Raw genomic sequence first — 16,303 nt, 5'->3', positions numbered from 1 at the left:
TATTTAAAATTATTCTAGGAATGTAGTGATCTGCAGTCTGCTGAGTGGGCAGAGGGACAAGGAAAGGAAAGTAGCTTTTGAACTGCATCTTTCCCTGTTCTCACTTTCTTCCTGTCTCATCTCCAAGTCCTAATATCTGTTTACACATGAAGTCACAAGTGACCTCTTAGTAAAATGTAGTATCTGCTTTGTATCATTCACTAATTTTTAAATGGACAGAAAGCTCATCTACTCAATATAAATATCATAGATATTTGCATAATGATAGCAGCTAGATGCTGTTTGCTTAAGAGAAAGAAGCTGACCATAGTCAATGTGAGTCCATCACTATCTTCACTATCTTTCTTCTCTTCAGGCTAAGTCCTTCAATACAGCCACTCATCCTCATAATGTATTTTTGTCTCTATCCTATAGCTGAGATGCTGAGGATAATGTCTGACAGCAATATTGTTAATGACAATTAATGGTACCAGTGATATTACCCAACAATTGCATTTCCTTTTGCTCCTTTTTGTTTATACTGAAAATAGGGGTTGTTCCTACAAACTTCACTGTGAGTAAACAAAATCTGCTTTATTTCCTATGCTGAGCCTGTGTTTTCATTGCTTGTGTAAATACAAGTGTGGATTTGCACAGCTCTGGTTCTTCACAAAGATTAAATTGTGCAGGCTGCTCTCAGATATTTTCCAACTTTTGCAGCTTTTTCAATGCACCTATTGCTATTTTCTAGAGCCCTCTGGTGGAGGGAGATTAGAAAAATATGAAGTGTCAGCTTCTGGTAGGGAAAACACTAAAATAAATAAATTTGAGATGGACAGTTTTTACCATCAAACTAATATCACATACTCTGTATACAAGATAGCCTTTGTTATTTTTTAATCATAAAGAACACTCATATTAACAGGTTATATACTAGAGTGAGTTCAGTCACTAATTTCAGTGAGTTAATATATAAATTATACAAGGGTGGGCAAAGATCCTCTTCCTCACTGTTTGAGAATACTAAAGATCTCAGCATGTGCATTTGTTCCTTCTCAGAACCAGAAAAAGGGAAGCCCAGATTATTATATCAAAGGAAGAAATAACTTTTCTGTTTCTTTCAAAGGGTTAATTCACTAGTCTATGGAAAGCAGAGAACTGATTCAACAACAGTTTTCTGGGTTCATGTCATAGGAATCTTCAGGTGGCACTGGGAAGCAAGACTATTTCTTTGATCAAAGTGGCACTATCTTATTTAATGTAAAAAGTTGATTTCTCATGAATCTTTTCATTAAGGCTGTTTTTGAAGTCTCAGTTTAGTTTGTCTTCCTCTTTCAAGTCAAGCCTACAGGCTGCAGAGGGTGGTGAGGGGAGCTGGCAAGCCCTAAAGACAGAATCAGGCATCCTGTTTGTGGGGCCTCACTTCTGCATTAAAGTCCATACAGGCAAAGCCTGTTTTAAAGGCTCATGAATAAGTTTGGCATCATATAACTGCTGGAGTCCCCCCACAGTCTGGAGAATCAGGCCATTTAGAATCAAAAACTAAATTCTACTTGCAGTGTGAAATACTTCTAGTGCTTCAACTCACTTTTGCCTTTGGGAGGCAAATCCATCGCAAAGTTTATCTTACTCTGAATGTGCATTTTCTGAGATTTTGTGTTCAAATAATAATTGCATAGGACTTTTCCAAAGCAGAGTTTTTCATGCTGGATTCCTTGATAATTGCCTTGTTTTTAAGATAAAATTTGTGAAATACTTAGCTTCGCTGTAAGGCAGGATGTTTTTACCCAATTCTCTGAGGGTGGACAATGTAATTTAATACTGAAAGTTGGTGATCACCTTGCATTGCTCCCTAGCAAAAGTGAAACAACTTTCACTCCCTATGGGCAGGCACCCAGCTGCAGAATCTGCCTGTGCATGCTGAGGTTTGTCTGTATCCTCTGTCCCATCTGATCACCTAGAGTTCAAAGTACACAGGATACCTTTAGCCCTTATGTTTCAAATTTCCCTGTGTAGGTATGACTGGTGCCTTACTGGGCTTCAATTTTACAGAGCAATGCACGTTTCTGGCAAGCTACGCAAGAGAAGGCGGTAAAGGGGGCCCTACTCCACAAACTGAAGCTGTCCTGACTTAATACACCAACCTACCACATGGGTTTGGACACAGCTTTGCATTTGTCTCTCTGTAGGATCTGATTGAGTAATTGAAGTACATCAATTCCAGTAGGCTTGGGCAGTAAAATATCAGAGGGCACTGAAGTGAAGCCATCAGCAGTGATATTTTGTTTGCAGGATGGGACAGCTCCCTTGTGGATTGCCTCACAGATGGGTCACAGCGAAGTGGTGCGAGTGATGCTGCTCCGGGGAGCTGAGCGAGATGCCGCCCGGGATGTGAGTGTCGCTTCCTCCTGCGCTCCATGCTGCAGCTTAATGCCTCACTTGGGGGGCTGTAAGTCTGCCTGGATGGAGGCTTGGTGCCTCCAGAGTCAGTCCTGTTTGTCACGTGTCAAAGTCCCACCACGGGTTTTCTTTTTTCCATTATATCTGGGACAGCTTCCTGGAGGGACCTTCTGGAATAAGGGAATGGAAATGTCCACATAGTTGAGAGACAGAGATGTATTTAGTCTCACTGGTTCATTTTATCCCGAAGTTTTTGCCTGCCAGAGGAACAATCCTCCCTGTAGCCTAAAACCAGCAGCACATGCTGTGGAGGTACCCCTTAAAAGGTGATGAGCAGGGGAGACTCTCAGATGCATGGGGAGAGCTGGCATTTCCCTCCAGCTTTTTCTTCCCCTCAAGCTCCCCTGCAAGGGAAATGCAAGCAAGGCATTTATGACATTCTTCTTTATTTAAAGGATGGTACCACTGCTTTATTGAAGGCTGCCATTAAAGGCTACAACAATGTGATAGAAGAGTTGCTGAAATTCTCTCCCACACTTGGCCTGCTAAAGGTTAGTAGTGAAACACAGAGCTTTTTTTAAGGCGGAACACAAGAAGACAAAGGGTCTGATGAAAAATCTGTCATTTAGGACTACTCTAATGGAAGATGATAGGAGTTTGAGCCAAAAAAAAAATAAAATAAAAAAGAAATTATCTTTTTTAGCCTTAATGCCACTTACAAATCTTTTTAAACAAAACTGTGAATTTAATTTTTGGAATGAGGAAGCACATTGTGTCATAGAAGAAATTCTGCTTTTTGGCACTTGATTTCATTTCTACTGTAAGGAGATTACTCTTTTGACTGTTCAGTTTTAACATTATACTCAACCTTCTGTTGCATTTAGCAAAATAGTGTAAAAGATCTGTTGTGAGCAGATTCTCCACTTGACTTTGTTTTCCTCTGAGATGTGACTTGAAAAATAACAGCTATTTGGGAGGTGCTTTTTAATGGCTGACCTAATTTTATGTGTCCATAAATCACATACTTTGATGGCCTCTGTGCATGCAAATGATTGGCAAACTTAATGTACTTGAAAACGTAGGTGACATGAACTTAGTTATTAATTTTGAGTATGAAATAGCTTCCACACATATTTGAACTGTCAGTTTGCAACCACAAACAAACAAAAGGCCAGCCATAAAACTCCCCCACCTATCAGCTGCCTGACACTGAGGCCATTAATCATCAGAGAGAGAAGATAAAATGCACAGATGGCTTCCATTACTGCTTGTGCTTCTGTTTCACTTGTTAATGACTGATTTTGCCAGGCAGAAACACGTACTGTGTTCATGTCATCTCTGATCTATTGCCAAGGATGTTTATCAAAAGGAAGTACTGCTCTGGTAAAGTGAACTTGTGGTAAAGTGAACTTGACTCTCTTTTAATTTTTATTAAAGCATTTAAAATCACCTCCTTCACATCCCACCAGGCTGCCAGCACCCTAAATCAGACCCTATGTCTTTGATGACCTACTCTTTCCCATGTTACTTCTTTCTCACTCGTAGGTCTGTTCTTTGCAAGTGTTTGTGTTTCACTGCCTTTTGCTTTTCTTCCCATGCACGGTACAAACACCTGCACCGGCATTTCCTAGAATGGGACCTCTGCTCTCCATGCAGCCGTCCTGAGTGGCAACGTGAGGACAGTGGCACTGCTCCTTGAGGCAGGAGCGGATCCATGCCTGAGGAACAAGGTAGGTCCTGGCTTGCCATCCTCCCAGGCGAGGAGTACAGGGGGAGTGCTCAGCGGTAGAGCCATGTGTGCCATCGAGGTGGGGACAGCCCATGTTTCTGTGTAGAATTCAGGGCATTCCCAATACCAAAAAAAAAAAAAAAAAAAAAACAATCCCAAATTACATGCACTTTTCCTATATATCTTACATAGATCTGTTAGTTTTTTTAATTAGTTTTGCATTCTTTTGATAACAGCAATTTTTCTATAGAAAACTTACCAGAGTTTTATCCCGTGAAGTATTTTAATATTACATGTTTCATAATTTCTGTGAATATGTCTTCTTCTGACATGTTTCTGAACTATTTGTTGCTAGGGTTTGATATGGGTTTGTTAAGCTGTAAATGAATGGTCTGGAACTGACTTCTGGGTGAGTGAAAGTTTGTAAAACAAGTAATCCAGCACATATGTTGTAGATATTTTTGTCATTTAATATAAAATCTGTGGCTTAATTTCTGCATCATTCCACTTGATGGCAGCACAGTTAATGCCACTCACACAGCAGTCTCTGTTACTAGACATTTTGGGTTTATACTATAACCTTAAAATGTACAAGATTTTTCTGCTACTGATAATGATCTGCAGCAGCAGGATGTGCAGTAGAAGAAAGTGTGGCTGAAACCTCTCCTACTGACAGGGTATAATTGCAGGACAGAATTACTGATTTTCAGAAACAGCTTCATCATAAATGCTTTGTGTTACCAAAATTGTATCCAATAAATAAAAAAAAAAACAATAACAAACTCATGTTCTATTACCAACCTTACAGCATAACACAATTTTAAGTTATCCCTTGGAGTTTTATGGACATTAGTACATAAGGACCTGCCTCATCTGCCCCAAAAAATCAGCAGCTATGCTCTCCTTTACTTCTGTGGCAGAAGCATAGGGAGCCCAAGGGCATTTAGCCTGGATAGTCAGCACAAAATAAGCTGTCACTCAGATTCCATTCTGGGATCATTTTGAAGACTTATATGAGATTTGAACACTGAAAGGTGTTTTCCTAAGATATCTTCAACAGGGGTGAAGACAACACTAGAAAAAACCCATGTCATTATAATGATCAGCATGATCTTCTCTAGAGTGTAATGCTTTCAACCATGATTGGGAAATACTCATTCATTTCTAACCTCAAGGGTTTTTTGTTCCAGGCAAATGAATTGCCAGCAGAACTAACAAAAAATGAACGCATCCTCCGACTGCTCCGTGCAAAGGAAAAGCAAAGGAAAAGCTAATGCAGCCCTATGGCAGATGCAGTTTGACAGAGAAGTGCCCTGACCACAAGTAGCATGACAGTAATCCTAGGTTGGAACAGTTTGCAGAACCGATTAGCCTGTCCAGTACACGCACCCTGAGCGCACCAGGCCCTTGCCACAGGGTCGCCATGGGCTGGGGCATCTGCCTGGCATGGCTGAACGCGGGACCGTGAGGAGAGCAGGGGGTGGCCCAGGAGCTGCCTCTGCACCGCAGCCCTGCCTGTCCTCCAGGATCCCACCGATCCCAGCACCGACGTTTGCTCCCCACGCATCCCGGCACAGGCAAGCACCCCTGCAGCTTCAGACACGCACCCCACCCTGTCATGGCCACACCTGTGGCAGTGTGGGCAGGGAGCACTCGGCCCTTGTGCCAGAGGGATACCCAGACCTTGCAGCTGTTTGGATTCAGCTGGCCGCGGAGCAGCCCCATGATGCCCCTGCCCTCCCTTTGCTGACAGTGACTATTCCTCTCTACTTCCAAGTGCCACGTGAGACCAGAGGTGAGATGCTGCCTGAGCCGTCACAACAGCAAAAGTTCTCCTGTCAGCCCAGGGCTGAGGTAACATTTTTGCTACTACATGAAGCTCTACATAAATGATCAAGAGTATTACAAGTGATGCCAAAAGCAACCAACCAAACAAAAAGCAAGGGGAAGTCCTCTCAATTGCAGTATCTTGATCTGCCAATCTGTCCAGCAACAGAAACACAGCAGAGCAGTTTATTTTGCGATGCCTACGCAGCTTATGGGGATCCTTCCCCAACCCTGTGTGCATTTTTATGGGTAGAGGAAGACTGGTTGCTGAGCAAACCAGCCATGCCCAAAAGGGCATTTTTCCACAGGTGCAAGTACATCAGAAGCTCAGCTGTCAAACACAACAAACCGCACAGATGCTACACAAGTGGTATTTATATGTTCTGCAGTCAGATACATGACACTATGGCTTAGTACCCACAGCTACTATGCAAAGCACTCGTTCCCCAGGTCTGTGGCAGGAGTTAAGGGAGAAGTGCACAGTGTACAGGTGTTTCCACAGTTGGTGAGAGGGTTACACGTAGCCATACCTGAACAGGCCCACTAATTATTGCAGACATGAAAAATGAAGTCTGAGCAGCAGTTTTGGCCTTTATTGTGGTTAAGACACTTAGACATGCTACTAGTGCCTGTGTGGGGAAGGCAGCGCAAATTGCAGGCAGCTTGTGAGGAACTATGTTTCAACCACGTTGCTCTAAGACACCCCATTAAAACCCAGTAATTTCTGCAGTATAAAGAGTATATGCCATGTCATGTTAGCCACAAAAACATTAGAGTGAGTTGAGGTAAAAAGTTAGTTCAGTACATAAATCCCACTTCAACCACTTTCTACCCCTGGCAAATTATTAAATTGCTTTACAAGTTGAAGACAAGGAAGATTGTAAGGACACAAAATAATTATTTCTTAAGAAATGTCTGCCTATGTTTCAGCTGAACTGCTGCATTTTTGTTTTGGTGAGTTAAAAGGAAATCTGTAAGTGAGCTAACACGAATGTAGTTTATGTATTGCAAATTAGCTATATGAATTATCAAATTATAAAGTTCTTCTTTTTGTGAGTAAGTTAGATAAGAAGTCAGTGTTCTGGTGAAGAGAACAGAACCAGGTGTACCTTTTCTTGCATGCTGGAATTCCTATTCAATTTCTATTCTGCATTAAATAGGAAAGCTTTAAGTTTTCCAACAATGTAATAAGAAAAGTTTATCTGTTTAGGTAATTTATGCTGCTGTATTTTTAAATTAAAATAATGTTGTGCCTAACAGAAACTTGCAGATGAACTGGTACAGAACCAAAGAATTATGCAAGATGCTTAAAGGATGACTGTATCCAGGGTTAAGTTCTGCAAAAGACTAAAAAATACTGAGCATGCAGAAATCTCAAGAGCCTTATTGGGATCTTAAATTGCACAGCATTACAAGGGACTGCACTTTAACTTCTTTAACAAACAACACTGGAGAAGACAGGTATATCTGAAGCCTCCAGTGGGCTGAAGATGGGCATACGATTTTGGAGAACAGTAGAGGGACTCTAGACAGCCTGGCCTCAATACCGGACTTTCATCCTAAATTTTCTACAGATCAACAACTGGCAACAACCACAGTCTCAAGGTGAAAAGCCCTTTCATATTTGTAAAGGAAGTGAGTAATCATTAGAAGGTCTTTAGTAGCTATGCAATAAATACTATTAATATCACAAAGGCTGTAATAACCACACAGTCCTCCTGAAAAATGTGGAAGGATCCATTTTTTTGGTGAAGGTGTCCTATTTTTTCCTGATAGCAGAGCATAGGAGGACAAGTCAAGCCAACAGTGATCCTACCACAGCTGAAGTAAGGAAGCTGGGGCAACAAACACAGGTACTTGGTTTTTACAGGTGGCCCTTCCTTTCTGCCAGGTGTATTTTCTTGGGAGAGTTGTCTCATCCCAAAGGGAGCAGTTACTCAGCAAAGAGCTTCTTCAACTATGCCTGCTCATGGGAAGATGCATGTCTGCTTCTCACCATTTAGAGTAGGACTTTCCAAGTCCTGTGTCCAGCTGCCTCTATGAATGGTCACTGCAGCTGGGGATCTCTTGAAACATGTGAAGAACACCTAGGTCCCTGTGTCCCATACAGAGCATCTGCTGATCTGAGAAGATGCAGCTACCAGGTTTTTCTTTTTCTTTTTCTTTTTCTTTTTCTTTTTCTTTTTCTTTTTCTTTTTCTTTTTCTTTTTCTTTTTCTTTTTCTTTTTCTTTTTCTTTTTCTTTTTCTTTTTCTTTTTCTTTTTCTTTTTCTTTTTCTTTTTCTTTTTCTTTTTCTTTTTCTTTTTCTTTTTCTTTTGAGTGATCTTGTACTATAATGGGCTTTTCTGATTTCTGAACAACATTTGGAATGTGGGGCTAGCATAGGTTAAATTGAGGGATTTGTTGGTCTCTTCTTGATACAGCACACAGGCTGTCTGGGGGGAGCTACTCATGGAGAACTGGCACTGAAGTCTTTCTCTGCCTGATTCAGGCTGAAAATGAATCTAATTTCAGCAAAGACACTATTCAACCAAAATGAGACTTCTGGCATGGAAACCTTCTTTTTGGGAGCATTTGTTTCTTCTTGGAACCTTTGGAGAGAGGGATGGTTTCGGTTTTGGGCTCCCTGTAACCCAAAGGTGCTTAATCTGCCTGTATGTGGTCTCTAAAGTTGCAATACTGTTTATCACCATGCAATTAATGTTTTCACAAAGAAACCTTAATAATTATTAGTATTTATCTATGTAGCTTTATCTTTAAAGTGTTGTTAATCTTTAAAGTGTTGTTATCTTTAAAGTGTTAGTTAATACTGCTGTGGTTTGTTTGTTGTATTAAAAAGGAAACCCATTTTCCCTTGGTGGCTGAAGTGATTCACTAATATTGGCAATTGTTCCTTGCATAGTTGTGGTGCCTTTTGTGTAAGGTTTTCCAAGTATTCTACAGATATTATTATCTTTGTAAGTTCCAAACTACATTGGTGAGGTAAGCAAGGAAGTAAATTGTTTCATTCACAGACCACTGAAACACAACAGCTCTTCATCAGTTCATGTCAACAGAAAAGAGTAAATTTAGACATTTAGATTCAGAAATTATGGGGCACTAAACTAATTTCATAGATGGCAGGATGAAGATAGATATAATATAAAGATGTGAAATAGAAATGGGACAGAATAATGCAACAATTTTTTTTCTGAGTGGGTTTTGGGGTTTCTTTTCCCTTTAAATCTCCAAAAAGAATAAGCTCCACTAGCATACTGATTTCAGGTTTGCTTCTCTGCACATTCAGAGCCAGAAGCTCAGCCTGCTGTCCCCTCTATATTTCTGCAGGTGACCTCCCATCAGCTGCAAGTACAACGGATGTGCAACCAAGCAAAAGGCCACAGCCATGAGTTGATGAAAAATATAGGGCATTATTCTTCTATTTCACTAGTATCAAGCTGTTGCTGTTGGTCTTGTTTCAGAGAAATGAGACATACCCTTTCAAGGAGAAAAAAACCTAAAACTTTATTTTTTACATCCCTTTATACAGTTTTATAAACCCTCTCATGTCTATCTCCTATTGGTTGGTAACAAGCTGTTACCCCGTAGTAATTGATCAGTCTTGGACAAGGTGTCTACGTGCAAGAAAGGGTTGTTTGTGAGAGACTGTTTTTGTTCTTTTACTGAGACAGTTTGGATTGTTGAAACAGGTGCAAGAAAATAGTCCTGATCTATAGAACTCTTTTTCACCGTTTCACTGTTGCTTCTGTTTTCATGAAGAGCTGTAAGCTTTCACACAGCTGTGTCGAACCAAGATTCGGTATGTGACTGCCTTATACAGGCCTGCTGCTTGCTGCCTCATCAAGCCATTGTGTGATAGGGATGAGCACAAGGAAAAGCCTGCAGGGTCTAGAGAGAAATGACATCCCAGCATAGACATAGTAGTGGTGGGGCCTCAGAGGTTCCAAAATACATGGAGCTCTTCATTTAGATTATCACTGCAGTGCAGTGTGAGGGCACATCTATTCAGTAATGATACAAAAGGCAATAATGTTCCACTTGACTTGCACATGCTCTTCTCCTGGAATGAAACCATCTCACTATTGATTCACCCACCTTTGTTTAGCATTGAAGAGCAGAGAGAATTAAAGCATGAGATCTAATAGCTGCAGGTTATATTTAATGCTCTTTACAATGAAGATTATCTGCCTCAGAGTCAGAGCTAATTGCAAGAATAATTCACACTTCCTTTTCCAGCCAGTCCTAATGACTATTGGAAAATCCACAAGTTAACCAAATCTGATGTCTCAGAAATTTCAGAATTGTAGTACAGAAAATGAGGTAGCACAAACCCCAGCCCATTTGTACTTCATTTGATATGAACACTGAACAGACATAAAATACAAGCTTTGTCTAGAGTCATTGGTGTTAGAATGGTAATGTTTGCTACAAGCCTAACGAAAGGTAATAAACAAGGCTCTTTTTCCCAGCAACAGGATATTGTACTGCACACCTGGGACTAAATGGAATTGTTCCTTCTCACAGCAGCTCTACTTTTGGCCCCTTGGAAAGTCATGAGAGTTTCATACTGTTCTGAATTCCACCATTTTTTTTACCTGACCTTTTATGCATTTGATAAAGCATATATAAATTCACGTAACCCCATGTGAGACTAATATTCTGCAACTGGAATGTTGCTTTACTAAAATATGCTTTTCCATATTATTTCAACAAAAACATACTACTCAGATAATCTTGTTCTGCATAATTCAAGATTTCTTTGCTTTCTTCTCTATTCTACTCTTTTTACAACTAGTTTCATATTTACATAATGACCAGTTTGTTCTATTCCACTCGATGATTAGACTATTATTATTTTCGAGGTCTTCACATATGAGATAGCATTCACAAAAAAAAAAAAAAAAAAAGGAGAAAAAAAGAAAAACAAATGGGGTGGCTTGGGAACAGGAAGACTTAATTTATTAATTTAGCATAACATAACAAGGTTTATTTCAAATATACAGACATTACTGAAAAAGTTACACTTAACGTCCATTAGGTCAGATGTCTCTGAAAGGAAGATTATAAAGAGTAACATTAGGAACCAAAGGAACAAGACAGTACTTTTAATTAGTCAAACATGTCTTAGTGGTCCTGTTTTATTCCTAGATGTAAAACTGGCCCTTACACTTATCTGACATATTTCAGCTAAAAAAAGTCAACACCCTGTTGATGTGCTTATTATGGTGTGCAGTGGATTATGTGCATTATGAAAAGGAAAAAGTCTACACTGAAGCCAATATTTTGACCTGTTTTCACTGTGTTTGACATCCCAGGCTTTTTGCCTTGTTCATACAATTTTCTATTGTGATGAGCTACATTTTGAGTAGCTCATCATCAAAAATTCCTATGGTCATAACTCAATAAAGCATCCCACTCTATCAGAGAATATAAAGGGAAAGCAATGTGACTCATTCATGGCCTAAATCACTACAAAGGATGATTTCTGGGAGTGAAAATCTCCTTAATTTTGCACATGAAAGCATATCAAAACACTATCAAGAGGCTGAAAGTAGACAAATTCAAACTTCAAGCTGTAGATTTTCAAGACTGAGGATAATTATTTCAGAAACAAATTGTTGAGATGGTTCCTTCATCATTTGAGTTTAAAAAAAGAAAACAAACAATTCCTTTTCATTCTGAAAGATGTGTAGCAGCTGAAACATTTTGCGTTTGATGCACGAATTACTGGATGAAATTATATGACATACAGGAACTAACATTATGTAATCATAATAATCCCTTTGATCTTGAAATATATCAATCAATACAGATTTTGCTTCACCTTCTCTGTGACTTAGAGAGATGATAACTCTCATGGGATCAATAACAGGACCATATGCCTAGCAACTGTGGCAAGATGTAATCTGAGACACATACCTAAGTTGTCTCTAGATAATCAATTTTGCTCTCACAATGTTGAGAAGGCATTTTAACTGGACTAATGCTTTAATGTCCTGCTTTTAATGTCAAGTCTGTTGGTTGAGAACTGGCACCAGAACTGCACAGTGCTGTACCTTGCCAGGAAAAAGGATCAGCAGAGTGATCTGGGATGTGCTGTTGGAGAACATAGCTAAGTGAGGAAGGAACACCCGACACAACTTTTTGCTATGGCAAATGGCTTGGATGCACAGATGGAGAGTGACCCTAACCTACAGTGCAGACCTGAACAGTCTGCTATTTTATACAGATTGCACAGTTATGTTCTTGTGTGGTATACACATGCACACGTATGCATACACCAAACATATGGATATAGGCTCTCATAATCCCCTTGGAAAAGTAATATCACAACCTCATGACATGCTTGCCTGGAATACGTTGCATAAGAGGCAGAAGAATTATTCTGCTTTCTGAACATTCTAAGAACAGTTTCTGCAGGTGGTGCCTTGGCCATGATACTGCATCACACCCTACTCACTGGGACCAACTGATATAAAACTGACTAAGTGTCTTTGAATCAAAATCAGTCTGTTCCTCAGGTGAACTGTAGTTCAGAAACCCTGTCCTGTCTCCTGTTCTTGAAAAATCAGATTTTGATAGTGCCCTTAGGCACTCCTCTGTGACAGTTAGTTTTGCCCATATTCTCCGCTTGCACAGCAAATTGTCACCACATGGCAGCGTGGTGCTATAAGGGCTCAGTAGACTGATGGTAATGCAAACCCTACACAGCAGCTAGTAGGTCAAACTTGGAATTTGTCAGCATATCAGTGCTTATGCACAGTGTCTGGCATGAGGACACACTGCACATATTTGCTCACAGCAGTAAGTGCAGAGTGTCTGCAGACTCTGCTGCAATAATAAGCTGCACTTCTACAGTGTTTTCCTTCAACAGCTCAGTGGTTGACACCTGGTTTTGGAGCTCTTGGGCCACATATTGCCACACAATTGGCGCCTCTCTATAGAAGAGGAAATCACGCTGGCTAGGTTGGGGCCTGCCCACTTCATTCAACAAGTCTGTAGCAAAGCTGGAACAAACACTGAGTTGACTCAATTCAAATCCCAAGCTTCTGATAAAATGCAGTAAATAACTTTACCTGAATGTAATGAAAACAAACAAGTTTCACTGACTTCAATGGTAAATGCAGAAAAGATGTGATTTAAGGAGTGACTATAGAACTGTTGAAGGGTAAATAAGGACACATTGGTACAAGTTGGTGGAGCAAAATACACTAGGGCAGATAAAAAGATGATAAACAGACTTGATTAAGCATCACCTGACAAACTACTTGCATATTTGAGTATTGGCAGCATCAGACACATCTCAGCCCCCTCACTCTGATTTGATGCCACATGGTTAATCTGAAGCCAAGAGCATCTGACTAAAATGACAGGTATGTTGAGTTGTGTATAATTAAAAGCCAAGCAGGCCTCCATAGCTGAGGAAAGCAGACAAATGAGAGCTGATCAAAAGAATATGATTAGTTTACAACACCAAATAGGAAACACCAAGCTTTTTTAGTACTTGCATTATCCTGGTTTAGCTGGAAAAACAGTCTTGGAACAAGCTACAGTGGTTTTGTCTGAGTGAGTCTACATAAAACTAGAGGCATGAGAAACTGGGTGAGACTTCTCGCTCACCTGTTGCAGCTTGTCTGCACAGAGATTGCAAGACATCCCCAAGGAGAACATCTCCCTTTCCCACATGAATTTGCTCACCATAGCTCCCAGTCCTTGCAAGTGCCTCTGAGGGTTATTGCAATAGAAATAATATTATAAATGATGGAGAATAAACAGTAATAGACATTTTAATTGATTTTGCTGCAAAACAGTCACGTACTGTGTTTCCATTGGTAGGCACAAGTAACTCTACAGACAGATTGCCATCTAGAAACTGCAAGGTCATTACAACTAGGTGTTCAGTTTCTACTGGAAGTGGTAACACAGGTTTCATTTCTGCATTCAGCAAAGGGATGGATACACAGTAAAGCCCATACCCCTACAGGCAACACTCCTGGCTTTCCATCAAAGACACGGAACACAACAAAGTTATTTCACATGAGCTTTCCAGCAGACAACTTTACACCATTCAGGGTATCCAGTGATTAGGGCTGGTTTGACCCTAATGAACAGTTAAAGGACTTGTTCAATGAATTAGTAGCAGGTTCTTCTTCCAGGCAGGAAAATTTTCTTTTGTATACACTGCTGAGAACCAGAGTAAGTGTTTCCTATAAACCTTCCAAGACCATAACAGTTACACATAATTCTGGGTTTAAAAGGGAACCTTATAAAACATAACTTGCTAAATGTCCTTCTGAAGGAGCAGGTAGGAATGGGAATGTTCTCTCCATGTGTGTCACAGACAAGGCAATGAGCTGTTGTCAGCATGTTGACCTGGGTTAACTATTCCAGGCTACTTTTTCCCTGCCCACAAAGAACAAGATATGGCACAGTCATGGTGCCAACTTTTGCATTGATAACACTCATGCAATTGTGCTTAAATGCCCATGAGCTGCCAGGTATAGCTTTGCATCCTCATCCCCCAAATCTGGCACAGAGCCATGACCAAGACCAATGGCTGCAGAAGGACTGAAGGCATACCCTGTTCTTTTCACCTGGCTGCCAGGGTATAGAGGCCACATAAAAACAGATACTTGTTTGAGTTCCAGCATCTGCCATTGTGCAGATGTTTTCAGTGTTTGTTAATTGGTCTTCATACCTACACCACATCAGCTTGTGAGTGCAAAAAGGCAGCACTCTGAGGGATTGCACTGGAGTAACAGTGTGAATTTAGTCAGACATCTATAGATACTGGCAAGACAGTTAGATAAATATTAAAATACTACCCTTTCTCTCTGTGCTGCAGGTGGTAGACAAGGGTGATGTTATGGACTTAATTATTTTATGGTGAAAGTTGTCCTTGCAGTAGCTTTCCACTTGCTTGTTCCACAGCATTGTACATTGCTTCTCTCTCAGCTCTCATTCTTAAATAACTTACTGGCTATGTAATGTATACAGAAAGAAAACACCATTTCTTTTCAGTCAGTTTTGCTATCCTTTGCTTTTTTTTTCACAAGATTCTTGCATTTTTTTACCTTGAAGCTATGCAAGTTATGCCCACTGAACTCTCTGCTTAAGTGGAGTGCCTTGAACTAGTTCTCTGGCTTCTAGGATCACGCTGCATAGTCCTGAATAAATTTATTATTTATGACATGAAAATTAAAACACAACGTGACTTTAACTACTCTATCTTTGTTTGGCACATGCCAAATGTCAAGTCTTGCATTTTGGGTGGAGTAATCCCAGAGAAAAATACAAGCTGGGCAGTGGCTAGATGGAAAACAGTTTGGAAGAAAAGAATGGCGTGGTTGGGTGAAATGCTGAACATGAGTCAGCAAGCTGCATCATCAGCAAGAGGGTGGTCAGTAGTCAAGGGTTAGGCTTCTTCCTCTCTTCGGGACATGTCAGACCACAGCTGGAGTGCTGTGTCCAGGTTTAGCCTTCCCAGAACAAGAAAAAAAACCCAAAACACCAAACAACCCCCATTCTCGCTCCAGAAAAAAAAGGGAAGAAAAAGAGGAAACAAACAAACAAACAAAAAGATACTGACATACTGTAGCAAAATGTATTTTACTGCCACCCCAACAGCAGGGGCTGCTGGAGCTGTGAGCCATGCTTGCTCAGCCCGAAGCAGGCAGCTGGCTGTAGGGATGTCTTACTAACCATTGCAGCTACCAAACGGGAGGATGTGGAGAAGGAGGAGTCACAATCTTCTCAGACAAGCACCACGACAGCATGAGGCAACAGCCTCCAGATGGAACATGGGAAAATCTCTTCAGATACAGGAAAAACATTTCACTCCAAGAGTAGTCACTCAGTGGAAGAGTTTGTCCAAAGAAGCTGTGAAGTCTCCATCTCTGAAGCTATTAATAGCCGGCAATTCCCTGAGCCACCTGCTCTAACCGCGTTCTACTCTCAGTGGAAAGTCGGATTCCGTGACCCCTGGGAGACTGCCGGCCAACACGCCAGCCCGTGAGGCGCTGACACCCAGACTAGTCTGCGTTTCCGTCAGCAGATGGCAATATCAGCTAAATTACATGTTTTAGCCTAGCAAAGCAATGCGCATTACCTGTCTGCGGAGGCAATATAGTGTCGGGGAAGGCAATAAAGAGGCGGGGAAATTAGAGATTGCATGCACGGGAATGCCTCACGCCCTATTTTTACTGTGCCTCCTCCCAGCCAGGTCCCGAACAGATCCCAAACACGCAGATAGCTTTGGCAGAGCGCAGCCAGCACTTCCAGAACTGCTGATTGCGACAGCGGTCAGGCCACCCGGTGTCAGCACGTCAGGAGCGGGCCGGGAAGCTGGCACAGCCCCGGGACAGCGGG

General features: G+C 41.0%; 1 protein-coding gene across 4 annotated transcripts in view; it reads left to right on the top strand.

Annotated features, from left to right (window-relative positions):
* Positions 1 to 8,792, top strand: part of ANKRD29 (ankyrin repeat domain 29) — a 31,225-nt gene extending 22,433 nt beyond the window's left edge. The window contains exons 7-10 of one of the 4 annotated variants that reach the window (XM_002195222.6): positions 2,272 to 2,370; positions 2,835 to 2,930; positions 4,011 to 4,109; positions 5,299 to 8,792. In XM_002195222.6, coding sequence (XP_002195258.1) covers positions 2,272 to 2,370; positions 2,835 to 2,930; positions 4,011 to 4,109; positions 5,299 to 5,382 — 378 coding nt within the window. In that variant the 3' untranslated portion in view covers positions 5,383 to 8,792. The other 3 variants (XM_072924574.1, XM_041714721.2, XM_041714720.2) reach the window with 3 other exon arrangements.
* Positions 8,793 to 16,303: the final 7,511 nt, after the last annotated feature.

This window comes from Taeniopygia guttata, chromosome 2 (assembly GCF_048771995.1).
Source record: "Taeniopygia guttata chromosome 2, bTaeGut7.mat, whole genome shotgun sequence".
In the NCBI taxonomy this organism is placed as follows: domain Eukaryota; kingdom Metazoa; phylum Chordata; class Aves; order Passeriformes; family Estrildidae; genus Taeniopygia; species Taeniopygia guttata.
The sequence above is the reverse complement of the archived record's forward strand: the minus strand, read 5'-3'. Positions and strand labels throughout refer to the sequence as shown.